The sequence below is a fragment of the Psammomys obesus genome, unplaced genomic scaffold, assembly GCF_907164565.1.
Source record: "Psammomys obesus unplaced genomic scaffold, mPsaObe1.curated_primary_1811, whole genome shotgun sequence".
Lineage (NCBI taxonomy): Eukaryota > Metazoa > Chordata > Mammalia > Rodentia > Muridae > Psammomys > Psammomys obesus.
Genome location: NW_026596051.1, coordinates 8,190,747 through 8,216,238, shown reverse-complemented (window position 1 = coordinate 8,216,238; position 25,492 = coordinate 8,190,747). Strand labels below are relative to the sequence as shown.

At 44.4% G+C, this 25,492-nt stretch overlaps 1 protein-coding gene across 2 annotated transcripts in view; it reads left to right on the top strand.

Moving 5' to 3' along the window:
- Nucleotides 1-25,492, top strand: part of Ikzf1 (IKAROS family zinc finger 1) — an 89,734-nt gene that overhangs the window by 40,442 nt on the left and 23,800 nt on the right. The window contains exon 4 of one of the 2 annotated variants that reach the window (XM_055624263.1): nt 24,428-24,688. The exons of the other annotated variant lie outside the window; for it this stretch is intronic. Coding sequence (XP_055480238.1) covers nt 24,428-24,688 — 261 coding nt within the window. The remainder of the gene's footprint in view (nt 1-24,427; nt 24,689-25,492) is intronic. 2 annotated transcript variants of the gene reach the window in all.

Genomic DNA, 25,492 nt, shown 5'->3' with positions numbered 1-25,492 from the left:
CTCGTGCTTCCGATGTACCACAGAGTGTCTTTAATCAGTCACTGTGGTGGGGGTGGTGTTCAAGACCAGAGCTTTCTAAACTACTTAATCTTGCCCCCATTCTATTTCCGGAGCACTTGAACCATTGTGTGTAAAGAATTTTCATTGAATGTGCAAGATACCTCCTGCCCTGATTGTCTTTAAAGATGTACATTGTTGTTATAATGATGAAGTTATTATTACATATGGTATTCAACTAAGCTACACTCCACACCTCCATTCATTTATTCACCCCTTCAGCAAGCATTTCTCTTGCTTCCCCCTAGCAGGGGCATTGACCTGAGCTTTTCACTTCTGTTCAGATTTCAGATGGTTAGAACCCTGGGGGCAGAAAACATGCTTATGTTTGTTAGCTCACAGGTCCTGCCCTTCACCAAAGAAAAGCGGCTTTACCTCTGGAGCTCTTGGCCATTGCCTGAGTAATTGAATTGTCTTCCTTGTTCTCATGGTGAGTTCTGTCTCTTCCTCTGTTAAAGTTCTGAAGATTAAAATAAGAAAGTGTCTTTTTCACAGGATGGTATGGAAAGAGCATCCTCGTCCTCAGAGTGGGCATCTCAGGGATTTGCCTGGAAATGCATGAATTTTAGCTCAGGACTTTGCTAGTCCTGGTGTTTAGCTCTCCTCTCTTTCCCATCCTGGAATCCTTTTCATTGCTTGGTAGAGATGGATGTGAATGACTAACGAGTGAGCAGAGTGATGGTAGCAAGGGCCAGCTATGAATCAGCTGATCTTCTCAAGAGTGTACATTACTAGCTTAGCATTTTAAGGTCAGGCTGCAAGGCTGGCACGTTCAGCCTCTGATCTCTCTGGATTCTTCCTAGTTAAGCTTCTGTAGTATCTCTGTCACTTAAAACAGAAGCCTCCAAGTTGACATGAAATGCAATCGTCTCCCTATCTGATGCCCAGGTGTGTTTTTGTATTTGTTAAGAATGTGTTTTACTTGGACCCCTTCCCTGACAGAGCTTGGCAGCATCAGTATCATAGACACGAATGTTTCATCACTCCAGAGTATAGCTTTGCAAATTTCATGCCATACATATTTCCCCTCAAATGTTTTAGGATTTAAACTTTGTTGTCGGAGAATGAAGTGGCACTTGTGGGTGGCGTGTACCCTTGCCTTGTTTTCACAGTCAGATCTCTTCATAAAATCACAAGACAAAAAAAAAAAAAAAAAAAAAAAAAAGATGGGAGTTTCAAGAGGCTGTAGCAGGACAGGCATACAGGGAGAGACTGCATCCCTGTACTAGCAAGTATTTGCAGCTTATGCATTCAAGACTTCCAAGGCAGTTGGACTGACAGGCCTGATTTTCCTGACCTCAGCTTTTCCCCCCAACACTTTCAATGACAAGCTGTTTCAGCCTTTGCCACCTCTCTCAAGCTACCATGGGTGTCACAGCATGGCATGGCTGACTATCTAGTGTAGTTTCTGGTGACACAGATTACGTGACCATAGGCCACAGGTGAGGATATCCTGGTGGTATAGGTTAAGTGATCTGTGTGACATGACACAGGTAGAACATCCACATGGCACATGATTACATCCAGTGATGCAAGTCATCTACAGGACAGTTAGGACATTCTGGTTATAAATGGCACAGATAAGGACATCCAGTTAGCTTGCGAGAGTATCAAGGTAGCACAAGTGAAGATCCAGGCTACCAGAACCAGTGTGCCTACCTAAGCTTAGGTGGTCTGTGGGGTCCCAGAGACTGTGGTGTCAGACTGTTGGCCAAGGGCATGGAAAATACGGCTATTGCCCCAATATTAACTTTCAGCTCTATTGCTTTTATTACTTTTGTGTTTATTTCCATAAATATATAAATTACTAGGGAGATTCTCACACTTCATTTAGTACAGAGTTTCAACAACCCTCTTAGTATTTTTTTTTTTTTTTTTTTTTGCCAAGACATTCCACGTTCTCCAACTTTGGCCTGACTTCTTCAGGAACACACTGTTGTCCCAAATAGCCCTCCACCCAGAACTTTTTACCCTGAAGCCTAGCCTGGCACCGAGCTAGAGTGTGGGGAGGATGCAAAGAAGGCAGAATCCCCAGCCACTGTCTGGAGGGTGCTGCTTCCTGCGCTGTTCTGAACCCGCTGCGATGTGGGAGTTAAAGGACCCTGTCTACCTTTTGTGTGTTTGAGATACCTATTTATCAGCTCTCCTGGGCTGTGAGCAGCTGGAGACTCTAAGGGAAGAGGGCAGAGAGAAAAACAGTGTGAAGGGTATGTGATGGCTACATGGCCTCTTGCCGCCCTTGCTTTAGAGGTGGCATGGCAGACGTGGGCAGCCTCCTTCCCCTACCTGCACGTGTGTGAGCACAACTCTTTCCTCAGCCTGATGAATTCAGCACAGAAGGCAGATGACAAACTTGAGGTGATGACACTGGACTGATGAGTGTGGGCTAGGAGGTACCAGGAAAGCAGGGGATACGGCATTCCAAACAGCAATCTGTATACCAGGTATAACTTCTACGTAGAACATTAAAAAAAAGCAACAGTCAGAAATGAAAATGTTTGTCAGAACTCAAGAGGAAAATGGAATGCCCAAAATATACAGGTATGGATTTTTTTAACATACTCCCTAGCATTCCTCTCTCATCTGGCATTGCCAAGCTTCAGTGTATGCTTCAAGATCAAAAATATGATAGTTGATATATGTGACACAGAGAAAATTCCATCCCAAGGATCTGACCAGGAGAGTGCCCATCAGAAATCTTGAGGACAGCATAACAGGTGGAAGATGGGCCTGGTTTCTGTAGAAGGTGGACACAATGGATCTTGGTCCCCAATTCTGGAAAGCCCTGTCCAGCAGCCTCCGTTAGGCAAATCTTCTCCAGCCTCCATTTCCCAGAGAAGGACTGAGACATCTGAACTTTCCTTCCCACTCCCAAAGAAACACTCTTGTCCCATGCATGTGGGTAGGTACCTTGCACAGTGCATCTTAGGAGACCTACCCATGGGTGAACATGGTATTGTCTGAGTAGGAAAGTCTTGAATGAAGAATGCTCAGAGCACAGGTTAGCACAGGAGAGCCCTCATCCACTCAGGGCATGGCCTCCCCAGAGCTGGACACACAAAAACACGCAGATGTGCAGGCACTATGTACTGCACTAAGGTACGAGGCTAAGGTTGGAGCTTCCAAATGTTTCTCAGCCAACCTAAGGCTTTCTTGTAGAGTCCCAACAAGGTTTCAGATGCTAGATTGCAAGACAATAAACACAAACAAACAAATAAATAAAAATCCTCAGCTAGTGGCATAGTCTTTGTGAACATCAGTTTGTTGTTAGAACAATGGCAGATGTGAGGAAGCTGATGTTCCTCTGTGAGCAGTGAGTGAAGGGACAGTGTGGGACAGTGGCATGTGAACTTTAACCCCTGCCTTGGTAAGAGCACTCTCCATTCGCACCAGGCCACCTTCTAACCTCCCCAGTGGGCCCTGATGGATCTGCCACAAGCCTGTGGACATGTTAGATAAGGACATTTCTTCTAAGTGGTGTCCACACTCGACCGGTGGGATGCCTTTGACTCAACTCTGTGCTTGCTCATTATCTTCACAAACAGAACGCCACAGATAGACGTGTGGATTTGCAATTTTGTTCTCCCTTTTCTAAAATAGTCTGTTGTTGTTGTTGTTGTTGCTCTGTTTTCTTCATTCCAAAACTGAGTTGTAGAGGTCTCTAAAGGTGTCCTTTGTAATATACTTATATTTTCTGTTTCCTTAGTCATTTTTTGTCGTCATTTGATTGCATTTGTCTCAGTCCTAACACTGGATTTTTATTATGTCAGGAAATCTTATTGTGGTTTTTAATCCAGCTTTTTAAATACAAGAGAAAAATACTTGAGTGGCCGATTAGAAGTCTCAAGAGTGGGGATTGAACAGCAGATAGAGACAAATATGCAGGGCACAGCTGAGCAGTCCCTGTCAGCCAGCAAAACTAAGGTGGCTATCATACTCTTCTTGGAGACTAAGAATGGACAGCTCAGACTCCTATTTTAAGTTCAAGAGAGGCTGTGTGGTTGGGTGGATGGGTGGATGTTCACATAAGCTCTGTGTGAGCATGCATGCATGTGTATGTCTCTTGTCATTTTTGCATTTGTACAGGTCTAATGGCATGTTTGTTGTTGTACAAGCTTGTGTGTGCATGCCTGCTCATTATGTGTGTGGAGGTATGTACGTGTGCTTGTGTGTGTGTTGGGTGTATGTATTTTTCTGTGCTTCTGTCTGTATCTATGTCTACACCTCCTTGTGCCTGGACATGGAGGGCATGTGTGTCAGTATTTGTTTGTGTATGGACCTGTATCTGTGTTTCTCTATGAATGTCTGTGTATTTTGTGTGTCCCCAAGCCCTCTGCTAAGCCCCTCATATGATTCCCTATTCTTACTTCCCTTTCTGTCAGTTCTCCATAATTCTTTGACTTCAGTTGGGCTGATGTCTTGGGTAGCTTCCTCTTTTCCTGTATTCCTATATTTCAGTATCTACCCTTGTTCCTCTTCACGAACTCTTACCATACAGCCAGGAGGATGTGGAAAGCCAGTTACAATATGACACACAACACAGTGTCCCAATTCCTGAGCATGGCCCTACCTCCTGGGGACGGTGATCTGGATGGTGTAGAAAGGCAGGGAGGGGCAAGGACAGAACAGAGAAGTTTGTCTCTGGAAGCTGGGGACTTTCTGTTGCATAGCTGCTCTTCCAGAAGTGTGATGACCAAAACAGACCAATTTATAGCTTTTTATGATGGCAGCTGGGGTTCACACATCTGCCTCAGGGGCTAGGGCCTCTCAGTCATTGCCTCATAGTCCTGCTTTTCCTCCAAAATGCCCGTTGGTTCCCAACTTCCCTGTTTCTGTGGGGTGTTATGATCACCTCTTGTTGGAAGTTTCTCCATCCCAAAACCAGTTCCTACCATGTGACTCGCTGAATAAGCATCTCAGACAGTTTCTGTTGCCTGGGAACTGCAACTTCCAGAGGGTCCTAGGATGGTTCCCAACCTACCCGCCCTCCTACTCCTGGATCTCAGAACGCTGTCTTCATAACTCTGAGCAGACAGAGGATCACTTATGTGCCCACTACAGGTCTCTCCCTGGCTTGATTCACCTACATGACTTCTAACAAACCCCTGGGAATGCAAGGCCCATGTTCCATTTCTGCTGCTGTGCCTTGATGGCTCTTGGCCAGTGGCTGGTGCGGTTTGCTGTATTCTTGTAGTACTAAGCTAAAACCTTCCCATTCCAAGGTTCTCAAGTGACCCCCGGAGGCTTATAAGCATACTTCTGGAAGGCTTGCATTCCCCCTGCGTTATGTTTGGCTTATTGGAAAGGCTTTGTTTCATAAACTACTAGAAGCAGAAAGTTTATAAAAATCCATGTCAGGACTTAGGGAGTAACCAGGGATGGGGGATGGGCTATGAGGTCCCATGAACTTGGTCTGCAGCCATAGCTTGCTGAGTCTCCCTGGGCAAGTTCTGCTGTCTGTGAGTCTTACTTCTCTCTGGTATGAGGAAGGTTTTTCTAAGGGTTGCTCCATGGATTAAAGAAGTAAAGGCATGGTAGATGCTCAACACAGGTCCCTCACCCAAAGAAAGCTCACAGGCTTCTGTGGGGGCTGTGGGAGAGCCAGTGAGCTTGGCCCAGACGGTACATGCTTAACACGTCTGATTTTTAACTGGGAAGAACATGTGACTTAAACTACTCATTTCTATAAATTTCCCAAGAAAGTGCTACCGAGCCATAAAATGAGAAAAACAGGAAAAGAAGAAAGAAGTTCTCCCAGTTTCAAAGAAATGCTAATGATAAGAAGGACAGGACTTTTTGAGATGCCCTGATAGCAAGAAACTGCTGGCCTCTACTAGGAAAAACATGTGGTATTTGAAGGTTCTTCCCAAGAGATGTGACATTTTGATGAAAGTGCCAGTAAGCTAGGGGTTTCTGAGTAATGAGCTGAGCTCAGAGAAAGGTAATGGCACCTGAACAAAAGGGCAGCCAGCACTTCCTGAGTGCCAGGTGTCTTCTCTAGTCTCTCAGACTGTGTGGAGCCAAGAGGCAGGCATTTTTCTGGATTTCCTTATGAAGAAGCTATAGCTTATGCCTTGTGACTCTTCGGTCCCATTGAAATGATGATGGAAGGAGAGGGCCTGAATAGAACTTGCCTCTGTGGGCCCATTTCTATAGCAGCTTCCAAAGTCTGGAGGCTGGATGTTAGGACCATGATGGTTGCAAACACCTGAGAGCTTTGCTGTGATGGCCAAACAAGACAGAGTGTGGTTAGTGTGTGTAATATTCTCTTCTTACAATGGGAGTCTAGAGAGAGATGAAGAGAGGACAGGAAGGAAAATAAGAAAAGGGAAGAACAAACCTTAAAGATCTCCCTACAAAAAGAACCTTTGGGCTTTGTTGTGCCGAATTCAGCAGTAAGTTGCCCCTAGATGGTAATGCACTTGAACTCTCTGCATGCCCTGGCTTCCCACCGTGTGAGCTAGCAACCTTCATAGAGAATCCTGCCACCAGCTGCAGCTCCTTGGCCAGAACCCTCCATAGCAGTGGTTCTCAGCCTTCCTAATGCTGGGACCCTTCGACACAGTTCCTCATGTTGTGGTGATCCCTAACCATAAAATTTTTTTCATTGCTACTTTATACCTGTAACTTTGCTACCGTTATGAATCATCATGTAAATATCTGTGTTTTCCAATGGTCTTAGACAACCTCTGTGAAAGGGTTGTTCAACCCCAAAAGGGGTCACGACCCACAGGTTGAAAACCACAGCTCTATAGGTATATGTTCCTGTTAAGAAGCAGAGGGAGTTCATGCATGCCATGTGTGACTTTTAATTAGCTGCATCTTGCCATTTAAACATACTTGATATTTCATATACTCTAAATATATATAAAGTATTAAAATTTTTATGTAACCATTCTGGAAAAGCACTGAAACTTTAGTTTAGTTTTGTTTTGTTTTTTAAATTTTTCTCAAAACGTTTGATCTTAAGCTAGTAAAGCTTTTACGGGCAGTTTATCATGTATGTAACAATTTCATATGTGCGTCTCCAGTTTTACTCTTGGAGATATGGATATGTCTCATAAAATTAAAGCATACTTCTGATTTAAAGAAAGAAATAGTGGAAACATGAGTTCATGTTGACTTCTAAATATTGCAGAGGCCCAATTCATCTCCTGACCATTAGCAGTCTCCTGCCTCCCAGAGCAGAATCCTGGGGAACATGTCTCGGAATGGGGACGAGCTGATCCCATATTCAAAACGGTGGTGGTGGGTCTCCGTGTCTGTATTGCTTTCATCCTCCATGGATATGTCCCTGTAAATATGGGTGCTCTGTGACTGAGCTGCTTCTGTGACCTCTGTGTGCTCCATGCCTGTCCTGAGTGAATACATGTGATAACTCCTGTATACACACATCGCTGTTCTCCAAAGCACTGGGCCAGGTATGTTATCCCCATGAGCATGCTTTGCATCCCAGCACATGTTCCTGTGAACATGGCCAGCCCTTGCAGATATCCCCTCTGCTCCTCACTGAGCTGGTGCCTGAGAAAAAGGCTTCCTCGGAGGCACACATGGAGAAATAACCGAAGCAGAACTAAGCTTTCATTTCCTCCTGCAGTGCGTGGAGTTGCCAAAAGCCTGCCGACCATCCCCACTCCAGTTTCTCAGCCTGAGTGTGGGTAAAGACCTCTCCACAGACAATAGCCCACCCAAAGGTGCATGCTGCAAGCCAACACCTGGGCTTGGGGCCTGAAGGGCTGCAGAATGGCAGGCCTCCTTCCCATTACTCCCTCTTCTTTGCTGAGTCATTCTTTGCTTGGAATTCTAACAGGGACCCGTTGGGCTTCTGGAAGGGGGGGTAGAGAGCAGTGGATCCACCCTCTGTGTGTCCCAGGAGAGATTACATTATCTCCAGCCTCCCTGAAGCTGGGCCTAGGCTTCTGGAATCTTTGGGGCTGACACAAAGCCAGTTCTGGGGGATGGGAGAGAAAGGACATGAATGTAAGCAGAACCCACAAGGAGCTGACCTATCTCGTGTCCCCTTCAGCTGGGCACTTTGGAATCTAGAGTACCCAGCTTTATTCTACGTGTGTCTCCTCACTTTAAGGACCACCATATCCTACACTTCACCGATGTGAGACCTGCACGCTTCTGAACTATATTTAGGAAGCAGGTCAAGTGGAGCAGTCAACATGTTATTTTCAGCCCTACATTCTGCCAACTGGTAGCTGGCATTAACAGACAGTTCAACTTTTTGCTCTTGGAAGCATGTTGCTGGGAAGGCCAGTCTACCACCTGCATGTAACCTCTCCACTCAGCTCACCCCTCACAGTGAATGGAAACTCACTTGTTGGCCCATCCCTCAGTACTCCGATAAGGACTACATTTGTCATGTGACCCTTCCAGGCTGCCCCCCTCCCATGCCTCTGCACACAGCCACCCCTGCACCCTGTGGTGGGTGCCTCTGGCTGTGTCTGCCCAGCCCTTATAGGGCCTGGGTGTTGGAAGATAACGACAGAAACCTCCCGGTGTCCCTCCTGCCATCTGCAGTTAGAGCTCTGGTGTTAGTTATACTCTGCCTCAGTGTACTGGCTTGTCCGAGCTAGTTAAATGTCTCTCACCGGCAGAATTTCAAATGAGATGGGGAAAAAATACCTCAACTTTTAACTCAGATCCAAGACCTCGAACGATGTCACCCTCCTGTGAGGCTCAGGGCAAGTACCTTTCTAATAACAGGTGATGCTTAGATAGAGCACCCTCATGGCAGTTCTGCATACTTAGCACCACACAAGTTAAACAAGTAATGTTTCTGCTGAAAATGTAGCATGTAGCGCTTCTTTTACAAATACAGAAAAAGCAAGAAACATTCATAAAGTATCTCCAAGCTTTTTTTTTTTTTTTTTCAGTGCACCAGATTTAACCTTAATTGTGGGTCTGTGAGACCTACGGCCCTCTCCTAGAGGACATGAACTGTGTGTAAGAGTGTAATTTCTCCAGCGCAGGACCTGGAGAAATTACAAATGGTACCATGATGATGACTCATGATGATGACTTGTAGCTACTCCTGTAAATATTAATAGAACCATCATTCTTACTCTCTGCTCTTTCCTTCTACTCTCTAAAGGAAATTCTGAATTCTGTCATGCTAAGTCATACATTGCTTTTTCTAGCCTAATTTTTTCACTGTCACAATGTAATACTGTGTCAATAAAATACAAACAAAAGTAGAACAGGAGTTTGGAATGTGATTTACTGGAAGGTACCTGCATCACATCTTCAAGGCCCTGGGTTCTGCCCTCAGCACTGAAAGTAGAGTCCAGGTGTGTTATGACAAGAATAAGAAAGATGCTGCCCTCTTCCACTGTGTTCTCCACATCGTCTACTCTGGGAGCAAATTTGATGGGGGGAACCAGTAGTAAGACAAAATGACATTGGGAGCAACCCTAATGTCCATCTCCCCAACAGAAAAGATGACCTCAAGTATATCATAGATGGGATGAGTCCCCATCGGAATATTGGAACAGAAGGCCACTTGCTAGGATTCAGGGTTGGAACACACAAATGGTGTTTGCCCTGATATCCTCTACTCTAGCTCCATTGTCTTGTGTGGGCTGCCAAGCCCTTTCCTGCTGCTGTTCCCACTTAAAAAGTGGCAAACGGTAGTTGGGTGTAGCCAATACCATAGGCCCATAGGATTCTTTGTGGACAAGAAGATAAGGTGTTATCTTCCCAGCCTGTGGCTTTGTCCCAAACACAGAGCTAACTACTTGTCCTCTCAGTGTGGCAGCCAGGCCTTTGGCATATTATCACGAATTAACACACAAACCTGACAGAACAGATGGGATGATTCCCACTTGGTGGATAAGGAAAGTGAGCTCAGATAGTTGGTGCATGGTGTACTTTCCAGCTAGGAAGGAAAGCCCAGCATCTGATGCCTCTACTGGTCCGGGCATGGTCAACTGCCTCTTCCTTCTGGGAGATCTCGGCCGTTTTGTTTCCTCTATATTTATGAATGTCTAAGTTTAAGGACATCCATTTGATTGGAGAGCCAGTAGACACAGACTGTAGTAATGTATGACATTGAGTAAAAATAATGTCAAAAATTATTTTCCCCATTGTTGACTTTGCTTTACATATACATGTGTTCTGGAGTTGCATGTGAAAGCCAATGCCTTCTGCCATGTGCTCTCACATTTCTCAGTTACTAGGAATGGGTTTCTGAAAATATTGTGGTTATTAAGTAGGGACCTTTCTAGCTGAACCTTGTCACAAATACCTTGTGCTTCCTGTGCATGCTGCCAGAGGGACACTGTGTGCTAGTCAGTCCTGGCCTCTTTCTAAGCATGGCTGTACTCAGACCACATGAGTTTTCAGAGCTGGGCATTTACCTGGAATAGGCTTAGGTAAAGACCAAAAGCCAGAGAGGAGGGGGGCTTCTGAAGAAGCATCTCCAGGCTGGGGTCACCGAGCAGTCCTGTGAGGACTATGGGAAGAGGGAGGAGATGGTCTGGGTATCTCCATCCTGGAACAGAATGTTACTTAAGGCAGGAAGACATATACAAATTGAGGCTGGGGCTTTGCTTTGGAACAAGGATGAGCATAGCTAAATGGAAACCACAGCATCTGCAAACATGTTTGTGGGCTTTGGTTGTTGGTTGTTGTTTGTTCTAGTATTTTCTTAAGGTTCATCCCTTTATTTATTCATTGAATAGTCTCATCTGCCAAGAGATTCTCTGAAAGCAGTTGCCAGGGATAGAGGAATTTTCACACAGGATTTCAAATTCTCCTCTCACATAGCACTGTAGACTGGTGGGGCATCTGGAAGTCATGCATGATTGTAAATAGCAGCAAGGAGTGTGACAGCCTTAGTCTGATGGACAGATGTGTTGGGATGGGAGCCTGAAGGCCACAGTCCACAATGCACACACAAGCCAGGTTGGTGTGCGATGGTGAGCAGAAAGCACAGGCAGGCAATGGCACAGACCACAGCCTGGGCTGGGCAGTGGCAGGGTGGTAGTAGCTTCCCGGATGTGCTGGGGCGTGATATGATTGGAGAGCAGTAGGGGAAATGAGGCTCCTGGGAGACGCTGAGATGATCATTGGACTTTGCAGGTGGCAATGGAGGAGTTCAGATGTATTAATTGGCTAGAACCTTGTTCACTGGCACATGTGGAGATGTAGGAAGGAAGCTAGGCCCAGGAAAGAGGATGAGCTTGGAGATGGACAGCTGTGTGGGGCCTGGAGGGCAGAGGAATGGCAGGCAGGGGGAAGTCCGGTGTGTTCTGTTCCCTGAGCCCTAGTTCTGCTGTCTCCACACTTGCGTGTCTAGAGCTATTCAAGACATCCTAACTGACATGGCAGGAACCTTGAAGCCTGGACAGGAGGATCTGGTTACTGGTGGGGAGAGGTGTGACAGCCTCCCTGCTGTTCTGACCCTGAATCTGGGGGAGCAGCAGAGCTCATTTGAGTAGGTGTAAGACCGCATGCCAGCACTCCTCTGCTCAATGTCCGCAGGCAGGACATGGGGCTTCTTTGTATCTTAGCTGTCTCTTTGCAAGGCTGGAACCACAGCGTCTCCTGTCAGTGATGTCAGCTAGCTAGTGTTATCTTCCCGTGAGAAAACTCCAGGCCACCTAGCCAACAGGGAGGCTTAAGAACAAAATTATCTGTCCATAAAGTGAACAGGTTCTCAACGAAGACCTGTACCAGGCATCACCCTACACTCCTGTAGAAGATACCTACAATGTCTGTGGGGACCTAGTCCTCTTCTCTGCCTGCCGTTTGCAGCCCCAGCCCTGTCGTTCTTGCTGACTCAACCACATCTGTATGCTGCCCCTTCTTTGGATCAATAAGAAATGGCAAGATCACTGTTAACTGTAGACAAGTTAATAATAGTCTAATGGCTTCCCTGTGACTGAAGGGTTAGCATGGCTTAAAGAATATGTTGTAAAATCACGCTACAATGTATTTATGAATTCTCGTAATACAAACCTGAGCCATTTACCTTCCACAGAAGACTGTCATTGTCCCTCTTAGACTTGAGAGTGGAACAGAAGTCCTCTCTCTCATTCTGAAAATCTCAAATAGTTTTCAGCCTCTCCCTTAGGTGCAGCACCAGGAGCTGCTCATGAGATGCACAGCTAGTGCAGACCAAAGCATGTGGTTTTTGTGATGTCAACCTGTTTTCCATAATGTGCAGACTTGGCAATTCAAACAGGGTTCAGAATCTGAGGGGATTATAGTGTGTTAGACAGTGGTGATTGCAAGAATTTGGGGAACAGAAATCCCTAGTAGAGAAGCTTGATAATGATGTATTTCATGATTCTTAAAAGACTTGTAGAAATACTCAATGCAACCAAGAGTGATAGCAGAGGCCGTTAATCCCAGCACTTAAGAAGCAGAGGAAGATGGATCTCTATGTGTTCCAGGCTTGCCCAGGCTACATAGCAAGATCCAAGACAGCTGGGCCTTCACAGTGTGATCCTGTCTCAAAAAAGTTTATTTTGTTATCTGTGCCATTTCATAAATCAGTATCTTAAAATTGGGGATAGACTGTCTGAGAAATGAGGACAAAACCAAAAGTATATCTTTGGCACGCTCCCTAGGTCCCTCTCATTGGGTGATGAGCTGTTTCTGATGGGACAGAACAAAGACTTTATAGAGTGTCATGCGGCAGAGTAAGCCTGCACCTGCAGACTGCTGCAAAAGAGCAAGCAACCAATAACTGTGTCCTCATTCCTCGCTGCTGAAAGCAACCTGGGAATGTTGTCAGATGACATTGTGGCCAGCCACCTCTGATAGGACAAGGCACTCAGTGACCACTGAGCTTAACTCCTGTGTGTGTGCATGAGGAATGCCAATTTTATTTGCAACAACCTACAAGTTATTGGTTGGCCATGTATTTGTCATTTGGAAAACTTTGTTGTAAAAGTACTGTCACCTGATGTGACCATATACAGGCAAATATGTGTGTGTGTGTGTGTGTGTGTGTGTGTGTGTGTGTGAATGTGCAGCTACAACAGCTTACACATTTCCCAGTGCCTTACCAGCACCCAAAGAAGATTGTTTGCAGAAATGTGTCTTTTGAATTGTGAGTGCCAGATAGCTAGTTAGGAACTTAAATTTTCATATTTACATGCTAAATGCTTCAAGATCTTAAGTTTTCATATTTACATGCTAAGCGCAAATTGTAGAACTTCTTTTGAGCCAAGATCCCTTATGGCCAAAACAGTGATGGTGTCTACCTCAAAGGCCCACAGTGAGGCTTGGAGACTGTGGAAACTGGTTGCATGCACCTGATATTTATAAAGGCCCCCTGAGTTGCTGCTATAAGAGACTGGATTTCAGCACAGATCAGTGTTTTGCTGTTTGCCTTATTTTCTACCCGCACAGCACACCATAGAATGTTTGTTTGTTTGTTTGTTTTTCTAAATCCAGGCTGTTGTATGAAGAGTGAATCTGTATCAATTCACCTTTGCTATGCCAAGTGGAACTTAGTAACTAGAGCTATATTTTGTTTTTAAGCTCTTCATAGTTTTTTGTTGTTGTTGTTAAGGATGAAAATTAGCAGACTGATTTGAGTTACCATAGACAAAGGACAGATTCTTTTGGAAGCAGTTCAATATTTCATGGCAAGTAACATACCATCGTGGTCTTTACGTTAAATGGTAATGTACACAGTGGAGGGCTGGATTGCAGAGCACTACATGAGTCTACATTTCTAGCGGCACATAGACTAGAAGCCGTGTCATTCTTCTGCCTTCACTCCACTGTTTACCAGTAGGGTACCAGTACCCCCAACTGCTGCGTTGCTCACTAGCATACACATAGCATGTGACTAAACAGTGGCCATATGGTCAGAGGGATATGTTAGGATGGTGACTTCCCATCCCGCCATATCTGTGTATCTTCAGCACCACCACCATCTCAGCACCCTGTCACTTACTCCGAAACTTTCATATCTTTCAACCTACTGTAATGTGCTCACCTTTAAAAGGCAACTAGAACTCTTAACCTGTAAAACACATTTGCATTTTCTTCTGATGTCTAAGGTCACCTTGATGCAGATGGTTCTGGGTTTTGTAGGTAGCATTCTGTCATTGGCTGTTTGAAGACCACCATTCATAGCCCTATCTAGACACATTAATTTATGAAAACTTTACATTATCTTAGTTATTGTGTGGGGGTTGTGTGGGTATCTTAATTAGAAAAGCTGTTATACACGGGGATGGAATCCCACTGTCTGCAGAACAGAGGGTGACCTGCAGATGGTTGAATTCAGGTCTCAGGTATTGAACTCAGGTCTTCAGGCTTAGCAGCAAGTGCCTTCACCCCTGAGCCCTTTTACCAGCCCAACAAGCTAATTTATAATGACTCTGATGGGTGCATGATGTTGACTTTAACACATAAGATTTAGACCAGGAAACAACAAATAGATGAAAAGCATGTATCCCTTCCAGAAAAGGAATGTTGTATCTCCTTAGCTATGTTTGTACATTATCCCAGTATTTTATTGTTTTTCATGAAGTGGAGGTAGCTCAGTGGATAAAGTACTTACTGTGAAACCACAAGAATCTGAGTTTGGACCTCTAACACCCGTGTAAACATCCAAGCATGGCCACAGACACCTACAATGGCAGGAGGAGAGACAGATGGATCCCTGAGCTTTCCATCTGGCCGGTGCAGTTGGATTAACAAGCTACAAATTAAGAGAAAGCCCTATGTTATTGTTGTTGTTGTTATTATTATTATTATTACATGTGAGTGTGCATCCAATGTGTGTACATGTATATACACACATACAGACACATATGTACAATAAACCAAGTCTTAGATATAGGAAGCCCACCAGGAATTGTCCAAGAAAGAGAGAACAAGTGCGGAGATTCGCTGCCATTTATGAAGGCGGCTAGTTAGGAACACGCACAGCATGCTTTGTGCAGTAACGGTTTTCCCCATCCAACATTTTGATTGGGAACTTTTTTTTTTTTGGACACTTTGTAAAAAAACTGAAGAGCATTAGAGGTGTAAACTACCTATGAGGAGCTGCGCTGGTCTTGTGGAGATGTGTGCTCTCCCATCAGATACTGTGATGTGGCTGAGATTGGGGACCAGCGCCACTGAGTGGCTCCTGGTTCTAGAATGTCACAAGGTACACATCTAATGCTTGTTCACAGTGCCTTAACATGATGAAACCCTGGGTTGAGACCCTCAGGGTCAGAAGTCCCATTCTGTGTAGTGACTTCTTTGTTGCCCTTATGAAGACTAGCAATAACAAATTAGCAGCTAACTGGTGGTTTTATGTAATAATATGCCTTTTAAAGGCAGCACTGTCTTCTAAATTCTTACTATGTCTGTGATGATATTTCAACCTGGCTTTCTTTTTGCCTTCTTTATTGCAGTTGCATATGGGGCTGATGGCTTTAGGGATTTTCATGCACTAATTCCCAAATCTTTCTCTCGTAAGTATATGCTTTGCTTCTAGAAAACAGTAGCATGTGCTCATTTCACGGTTGGGCCCATCGTGGGAACACAACTTGCATGTTTTCTCATCAACACCTGACTTTACACTTGAAAAAGATGATATGAATTAAAGGTTTGCCATTCTGTCATTAAACACCCATCATCGGGCACATAATTGTTATGATAAAGTACAGAGGTAAAGGGTGAGGAGGTTACTTGATTGGTTTTGCCTTTGTTTGTGAGACAGGATCTCCCTGCTCTGTGATGCCCAGGCTCACCTTAAACTTTCAGTTATCTTCCTCTTCCTGCCTCTGCCTCCCTGGAGCTAGGCACAGCCACACCCAGATCACCAGTAAGGTTTTAATAGTGAGAGGTGTAGAGAGCATGAAATTGAGGCAAAAGTGAAGTAAGAGCTAATGTGGGTCTGTCAGCAGGGTTGGGATTAAAGCTGCCATCAACAACTGAGTGGTCCATGCTTCCTGCCAGTCTCAAACGAACCAACATCTTTCAGATAACTTGCACAGTTTTTTGTGAAGGGGGTGGAGGAAGGGAAGTGCACTCTCCTTTCCTTGCTCTGGAGTGCTAGCCTCAGAACAGAGAAGACTCACGGGTTTCCCCACATGAACACACACGCCATTACTGTGCACGCAGGCTAGCCTGCTCTCCTCGGAGCTCTTATGCCAAAAACTAGATGCTAATTTTTTTTGCATTTTTTTCTTCACAATTTATTCATTTTATATCCCAATTAAAGCCCCCTCCCTCAACTTCCCGAGTCCCAACCTCCGTCTTCCCCTCATCCCCTTCCACTACTATTGCCATCTGCCCATAGCTTGTTACATCTCATCAGGACTGCTTGGAGGCTCCTCCATGGCCTGGCAAGGCTGCATCATCCAGGGCAAGTGATCCAAGATCAGTCAACTGACGTCATGATAGAGGCAGATCCTGCTCCCCTCACTCAGAGATCCACATGGAGACCGAGCTGCTAATCGGCCATATCTGAGCAGGAGGTCTAGGTCCTCTCCATGCATGGTCCTTGGTTGGTGCATCAGTCCCTGCAGGACTCCCTGGGCTCAGGGTTTTGTTGTTGTTTGTTTGTTTGTTTGTTTGTTTAGCTTTGTTGGTCTCCTTGTTGAGCTCCTGTCCCCTCCATATCCCTCTATTCCCTCACACACACACTCCCTTCTTCCATAAGACTCCCTCTGCTCTGCCCAAAGTTTGGTCCTGAGTCTCAACATCTGCTATGATCCCCTGTTGGGTGAATCCTTTTAGAGCACCCTCTATAGTAGGCTCCCATTCTGTTTCCTCTCTTGTACCACTTCTGGTGTCTATCCTGTTTGCCATTCTGAATAAGATGCAAGCATCTTCCCTGGGGTCTCCTTAGGGTTTAGCTTCTTTAGGTCTGTAGATGGCTGGCCTATATTATATGGCTAATCCCCACTTATTAGTGCCCACTCTTGGGCGTATACACAAAAGATGTCCCACCATTCAATAAGGACATTTTCTCAACTATGTTTATAGCAGCTCTATTTGTAATAGCCAGAATCTGGAAACAACCTGGATGTCCCTTAACAGAGGAATGGATACAGAAATTGTGGCACATCTACACAATAGAATATTACTCAGCTATTAAAAACAAGGAAATCATGAAATTTGCAGGCAAATGATGGAACTAGAAGAGATCATCCTGAGTGAGGTAACCCAGAAACAGAAAGATAGGCATGGTATACACTCACTAATAAGCAGATATTATCCATATAATATAGATACTAATTTTTTAATGTATTGAAAGTTGAAAATGGGGCTGGAGAGATGGCTCCAGTGAAGAGCACTATTTGCTCTTCCAGAGGTCCTGAATTCAGTTCCCAGCAACCATATGGTGGCTCACAACTATCTGTACTGGGATCTGATTCCCTCTTCTGGTGTGCAGGTATACATGCAGATAGAACACTCATATATGTAAAATAAATTAAAAAAATCTTTTTTTAGGTTGAAAATGATAACTATATTTGGGCAACCACAGTAGTATTTTCGAAAGTAAAGAAGGCTCTTTTTAATGCAAGTGAAATTAATATGAAAGTGTTACAAGTTTTTAAACCCCTTAGATTTTCAGTCTCCAGACCTTGTATGATTAAAAGTTTTATTGTTATGAAGCAGCACCAGGAAAAAGGCTGTGTTGCTATCGGGTCAAGGATTTGGGTATGCTCGTGCTTCAGTGCAAACCCAAGCATGTGCCCTGCCACCGAATCACACCCTGAGACCAGCTTGTTGGCATTGTACTATTACAACTATATTTTTAATACTGGGGTGTCAGCAGTGGTGAGGTTAGGTTTCTGGTGTCCTACTCTCAGATACTATTTGAGAAGTACAGGATTTAGCAGTATCCATCTACGAATGCTCTTGTCAAAGACTAGGTTGACTTCTCCCAAAAAATAGGACGTTTATTCAAATGCTTCTGTTACTAATATTCCTTCAGGTAAACTTGAAGATAAGAACTTGGGATTTATCTCTTCGATGTAAGCATGTCTGCACTCATAAGGGTTTTTATGTACAAGTAGGTGTGAATGTGTCAGGGCAGGAAATCATGTTAAGTTTGAGACAACCAATCACATTTTTTTTGGAATGTTTTGATAAGTCAGGTGCACATAACAGTAAGAAAGCAAATTCTAAGACAGGTTTTCATTAAGCCTGAGGAATGAGCAAAGCCCAGCATAGCCTAAAGATGGATGAGGTTTCAAGATGGCAAAAATGACAGTGGGAGATCTTCTGAGACAAGATAGATGTTTTCATGTATCTCATGTCTATAGACTTATAAAAATGAGTTCGTAATAGTACTACCTCTTCTTCTTTCCCTCTTCCCCTCAATATCCCTAAATTGTAAATATCTTTTGGGAACAAATGATTGGTTGATGCTCAAGTCTCCACCCAACAGCAACCAAACTGTTCCGGGCCGATACCGCCACCGTGTGGCCATGCTGGAGAATTGACCCACAGGTTCCCAGGCCCCTCCCTTCTTGAAGTTAAAATAATCTTTTGGCCTCCTCTGTCATCTTTATCCCACTTTGAGTCCCTAGATACTTAAGAAAAATTAAAATGTGCCTTAAACTACTTTCTTTTTATAATTTTACACTCTCTGATATATCTTTTATCTCTGACTTCATTGTATTTGAAAGCCTAAAACATCAAATAAGATTATTTCTAAAAATATACTTTAATTAGATAGAAACCCTATTATCTTAACTATTTTTAAATGATATTAAGTTATAGAATAACTTAATATCTCTAACTAGTGCTTACATTTTGTTTTTTGTTTTTTGAGACAAGGTGAGCTCAGGGCAGCCTCAAGCTTCCCATGTAGTTAGTGGAGGATGACCTAGAACTCCTAACCCCTTGCCTCTGCCTCCCAAGTGCTAGCATTATGGGTGTGCACCACTGTACCTGGCTTCACAAATCTTTAGAGGAAGCAGAAACACACTGATCTGCACATACACATGTGTCTCAAATCTTCACTTAATTACCACAAATAAATCAAAATATACCTTACCTATTTTATTCCATTTTGCTTGTTAGTTACAGTTGTTGAAAAGATACATCTTTACATTTACATCTTCCATTTTCCATTTAAAACATTTTCATTTATCCGGTCTAAGCCCATGCGGGAAAGACAACTTTGGAATTTTTTTTTCCAATAGAAAACTCACATTCTAAGTTGGGAAAATACACTTTTCCAGTAAATATGAAGATGCATTCTGAAAAGGAAATGGCAGTGGAGACGATGTAACATCTGTAAGCCAGAGCCTGCCCTGTGCATCGCACCCCTGCATTTAAAATGTTCAGTTATTCACAAGGGAACAGCACACTTGGCAGAGAAGCCAGGCCTCTGGGCTCCTGCTGGCCTCAGTTCCTTGGCTTCTCCAGATTCTTAGATTTTAACCTTTCTCTAGGTCCTAAAGGCCTCACCACACTCTGAGGGCATCCTCTCAGGACAACGAGGTCACCACACTGGCGGCGTACCTCTAAAATAATGAGGTTTCTGGTTTTCCCCATTTAAAGTAGCAACTGAGAAGCAAGGTGGTTTCTATTGGGGGCTTGAAAACATCCATGTTAATAAAAGCCACATTGGTAAACACTCAAATCTGGCCTAATCCATTATCTGTTGACACGGGGCAGGCTGAACCTAGAGCTTTCCAGGGAAAAAAAACACTTGCAAGATTCCACTCACTAATGGATAGTACTTTTTACCAGAAGAGAAATTCTATTGACTTTCCTCCTAATTATCCTTTCTTAGTTATTTTCTCTTTGCAAGTTGAAAAGAAAAAGTAACTGAAAGGAAAACATTGTAGATATCTGTTTATATTTAAAGTTTACATTTCATGAGCGTCAGCTGCGGAATTTGGGCTTTTTTATTTTTATTTTTATTTTTATTTTTATTTTTATTTTTTTTTTGCCACTTTCCATCAGGCCTGACTTGGAGGGAAGATGACTCAGAAATAGGGTGCACAGACTAATGTTATCTGTTGAGGGCAGAGAATGACCTGCGGCCTAGAATGCTATTTTGAGATGTATGATATTCAATTCATTCACTTGATTACTTTGGTCCAGTTGCAGCGCAACTGTATATACTGTATAACCTAAATGGATTATTTTCATTGTCTTTAATGCAGTGATTTATAATTAGAGCATGTTTAATAAATTGACATCCTGTTAACCAGTTATTTGACTGGAAGAAAATAAAGTATTTTTAAATGGAAAAAAAAAGATTCCATTCACGTTCTATATTTAATCAGTTCAATGAAGCACTTTATCAAGTTCTTTGTTGTTGTACGTAGTGGAGTAAGGACAGAGTTTACAAAATATTTTTAAGCCGATTCCTTATAGTCAGAGCAACAGCAGCATTTCACTGAAGGATACCACCACTAAACAGTTCCAGACAGAGTCCCTCATTTCCATGGACAGCTTCTCTGGCTGAACAGAAATCTGTCAGATTTCTGCTACTTAGCTAGCCCCCACTTTGCATTTATCCCCAGAGATATGAGGGCCTTCCCCATCTTTGTAGCAAAAACTCCTACACTGCAGGAATCTTAAATTCCTCATGCTGACAGTGTAACTTGCTTCTCACCAGATCCTCACCTCTCTGATCATTCAGTCTCTCTCAGTCATCCAGACCTTCCGACTCAAAACATGGCGGGGAAGGTCCGCATCACCCCAGCAAGCTCCCAGCACTAGAGCACATGGCAATTCCAGCTGCCATGGAATTCTTATACCAGAGTGTATGTGGGGCCTGCTGTGAGCCCATGCCTTGTTTCCACACTTACAGTCCTTGGCCATGCCTACAGGCACCCTCAGACACTGTGTCTTCTTTCCCAGAAATACAAACCTTCAGTCTTTTAACATTCTGATGCTGATAACCCCTCCCATACTCTCTCTCTCTTTCTATTTCTCTCTCTCTCTCTCTCTCTCTCTCTCTCTCTCTCTCTCACACACACACACACACACACACACACACACACATAATTATATATTTGAATTACATGTAGAATTCAAAACATTACCACTCCAGTATAAATCAGATTAGATACGTTTAAAATTCTTGCTATATGTCCTTAGAGCCATTCATCTATTTCTTCCCCAGATTGTATCTGGTGCCCATACTGACCCCAAGAACAACTCTCATGCCCCTGGGCTGCCTTTCTCTTTTAGTTCTGTCACAGCTGGTGGCAGCACCATCTTCTGTAGGGCAGAAATGTCAAAGCCCTGCCTTCAGTTGTCCCAGTCACACTACTGGTGGGCGCCGAGTGGCTTTTAGGAAGCCAGTGGCCTACAAAGCAGCATCCATCACATGCTTTTCACCTGCTTCCTCCCTGACTCTCCCTCATTTCGCAAGCAGACTGCTGGAGTAGAACTGCTCCCGGTATGAGAAGCCTGCTGCCCTAGCCCTCTCTGGGAAGCACCCACATTGGCATTAATGCCATGTGCCACGGAATTCCCCAGAAGACTGCACAGGAACTCTGCTGTTTTCATTCATACAGGGAAAAAAAAATGCTTATGATGTTTCTATGCCCTGTGTGCAGTGTCCTGAGGAAGACAGGGTCACTTCCCTTTGACTAGCTTCCTTTACCTTAGCGGAATTCAGCAGAGTCAAGCATATGTTCTTTAGTTTTAAAAGACAACTCCCAGAGACTAGGTAACATATAAACAACAGAAGCTAACGTAGCTTGTAACTGTGGAGGAGAAGCAGTCAAGTGTGGTGTCTGCATCCAGTAAGGGCCTGCTTGTTCCACTGTAACTACCATAAGGCATCATGTGGCTGTCCAGAGCACTTGTTCTACCTAGGCCTGTCTTCCTCTTCTTATAGAACACTTTGTAGTCAGCTGTGCATTACTAAATGAAATACCCAAAGCAAGGAGTTGATCGAGAAACGTGTGTTTAGTTCTTGATCTGGAGGTTCCAGGCAAAGAGCAGATAGGGCTTTAGTGAAAGCAGCTAACAATAATGATGTGGAGCAAACGGCACACATCAGGAGTTGGGGAGCAGAGGACCCAGCACCCAGGGAGAATAGAGTGCCCCTTTCTAAGCAGACACCACCATCCATCTAAGGACCTCCCACAAGGTCCTCAGAACAGGTTCTCACCCTGGGAACCAAGCCTTTCATGAATGAGCCTTCGAGAAGTGTTTATCCAAACGATAGCAAAGTGGGCGCAGACACTGGTGAGTTTGAATCTACCCCCAAAGATAGCTAAGAACTCTGATACTCCAGAGCCCAGTGTCCTCTCCTGCCACATAGCTAGAATCTGGCCCCTGAGGGAAGTTATAAAGACTGCTGGTTTGCAAAGTCTCAGATCAGAGTCTTGGAGGGAAAAGCGTTTTGAGAATTCCCCATTACAGAATTTCTCAGTGTTGTCCTATGCACGGGCTGAGTTCAGCCTCTGGGTTCATTCTCACTGCTGCGACCTCAGAGCCCATGTTCTGGTTTTTACATCTCATCCCATTATTTGTCAGCAAGTCTTTTCTGCAGAGAGTTAATGGGATAATGTTGGCAGTAAGTGGGCACCTGGGACTGCTGTGCTGTGGTCGCCTCCCAGATCTGCCATTTGCTAGCTGTGTGACCAAAGTAAGTTCTTTGACTGAACTGTCCATCTGCCACTTCAAAATATATGGTGGCAACAGCATGCCCTTGTTGGGTTGAATGGCAGATGCCATTGAATGACCAGAAATCTGGTCCAAGGTAAGTGCTCCAAATGCTGTTGGTGCCAGGCAGAGCCTTACGCTGTGGAACCACTGTAGGATGGGTAGGAAGCTACTTGTAGCACCCCGGTCCCAGTGCCAATTATCTGCTGCTTACCTCATTTCACTCAGCTGCCCAGGCTGGGAAGGGCTAGGACAGTTTCTGCAGTTACAGACGAGTAATCAGGCATGGAGAAGTTAGGTGACCTACCTAGGATAGCTACACCTTTAGGTAAAAGAGCCAAGCCTCTGAGCCAACCATTTTTTCTCTTGGTGTCTGGACCTCAGATGTCCCAGGCAAGAGGAATTTGGTGAATAAGATCATCTAGCAGGCTGTGAGCCAGGTAGGTCACTTCAACTGTATATTCTCCATTGTAAAGTGATCTTGGATCCCCCCAAAAGTCCATTCAAACACATGCCTGAATTCACCCCAGGGGGCCCAGGAGTCATGTTCTGGCTGCTACTCTGGGGACCAAACATTGAGAATCCTTGGCTAAAAATGCTGTTCAAAAATTATGTCAAATGGGGGCTGGAGAGATGGATCAGTGCTTAATAGTACTTCATGTTCTTAAGGAGGCCCCAGGTTTAGTTTTAAGGCTCCATGTCCCACAATAGCTCACCATAGCCTGTAACTCTAGCTCCAGAGGATCTGACCGCCAAGCCTGCTCATGGTGTGTGTGTAAATACGCAGGCACTCCCACCTATATGCCAAATAAAAGCAAATAACTGTTTCTTAACCCTGTCAGGTAAACACCACACTGATTGTTTTTCTTAGCAAAATGTACCTCCTTAACTCTTACAAGTCTGTAAAAACATTTAGAGAAATTATGACTTCTGGTATCGCTACAGCTTCTACTGGCCATTCCATGTGGGATTCATCCCAGAACCATTAGTGTTAAAGGAAAATGTGTGTGCAATGTGTTACATTTTCTTTTTTTATTTAAAAAGAAAAGGTGAATAATAAAACTACATGATTAACACAGGATTGCAGTCAACAGCATTTTTTATCTTTGTTAACCTACAAGCATCCTTCTGTTTGAAAAACTCTTAACCTGTTCTATTCATAAACTGTTCCAGTTAACCCTTTAGCAAATGAAGGAGATGTAAAAAGGACACTGGTACCCTAAGGCACAGGTTGGACATGTCACTGTGAGATGAAAAGGAAACCAAATGCAAAGAAAATGGAACTTGGAGGAAGAAGTTAGGATCAGAGCTAGAAACAGCAAAGATTTGTTCCAAATCCATTGTGCGTATGCATAAGAGGACGCTTTGGGGCCTGTGAAACAGTTCTTGTGAGTTGTGCTCATGCTCACCGGTCCTTAGGGAGGTGTCACCAGATATCCAGTCACTACCTACTGCTGGGTATTGTGAGCACAGAGGATTCAGTCCCAGGTCCCCCACCACGTCCTTGAGATCCCACAAGCCCCCACTGCTCTACCTTTATGCATACCCATAATATCTCTATAAGTAGCCCCTTCCTGATTTACCAGATGCTCCTTGCCCAGATGCCTCAGTGCATCCCCTAGGTGCTCTCCACGCTGTCTAGGGGCCTGGCGCATGCACAGCTCAGGCTGCCCACCCTGAGGTACAGGCTCAGAACTGCTCAGAAGCTCAGATTGTCTATTTGATGCCTTGTTGCTGCTGTGTTGCTATCTTGTGCCTTGTTTTTGCAGTGACACTGAGTGGCCTCCTGTGTTGTCTCTTTCAGCCAGTAATGTTAAAGTAGAGACTCAGAGTGATGAAGAGAATGGGCGTGCCTGTGAAATGAATGGGGAAGAATGTGCAGAGGACTTACGAATGCTTGATGCCTCAGGAGAGAAAATGAATGGCTCCCACAGGGACCAAGGCAGCTCGGCTTTGTCAGGAGTCGGAGGCATTCGACTCCCTAACGGAAAACTAAAGTGTGATATCTGTGGGATCATTTGCATCGGGCCCAATGTGCTCATGGTTCACAAAAGAAGTCATACTGGTAAGGCCTGGCGTAGTTTTTCCTTTAGTGTCTCAAGAGGTCCTGTGGGTGCTGAAGGAGCAAAATGTGCAGTCAAGGGGATAAAGCTGAGTAGTACGGCACCTGCCTAGCACGTGCATGTCCCTTAGTTCAAAGTGCAAAAGGAGGGAGGGAAGGGGAACGTGGTCTTGAAGCATGTACGCAATTGACCAGCAGGGCAGCGGCTGCACATAATTGGCTCCCAAGTTGTACTGTGGCACAACTTTCTTATTCTGGGGCAGTGTTTGAAAGGTCCTCTCAGCGTGGACCTATCAACCCTATAAACAAAAAAGGAAGGTTAACAGTATGCGTGTGCCACATTCTGAGGGTCTGATATTATATTCACTTTAAAAAAAAACTCAGCCATAGTGTTGACTCTCATGTGCAAAGCATCCATCCTTCACAAGACAACATCAAAAGCTTAGAGACACACCACAGCTGACCTCACAAGTTTCCCACTGAGAAACTAGAAATACTTGTTTAACGAACGTGTCGACACTCGGGGGCTCTGTTCAGAGGCATTAGTGGGTGGTGGCCAAGTAGCAAAACTATTTTTTTTTTCACAAAGGGTGCAGATCAGCATGAGGTGGTTCACCCTGCAGGCTGAATCTCTGGGTCAGCTGGCCATTTGCCATGAGTTTTCGGCCCAGAGCGGTAAGGAGCTTTCTGGCAAACTCCTGTTGCAGGGACAGGTTTGCAGGAGGCTTTGGGAGAATGAGAGAATGCAATAGTCTGTTCCAAAGGGAATAAATGTAGAGTATCTGGGGTCCAAGAGTCATGCCTACC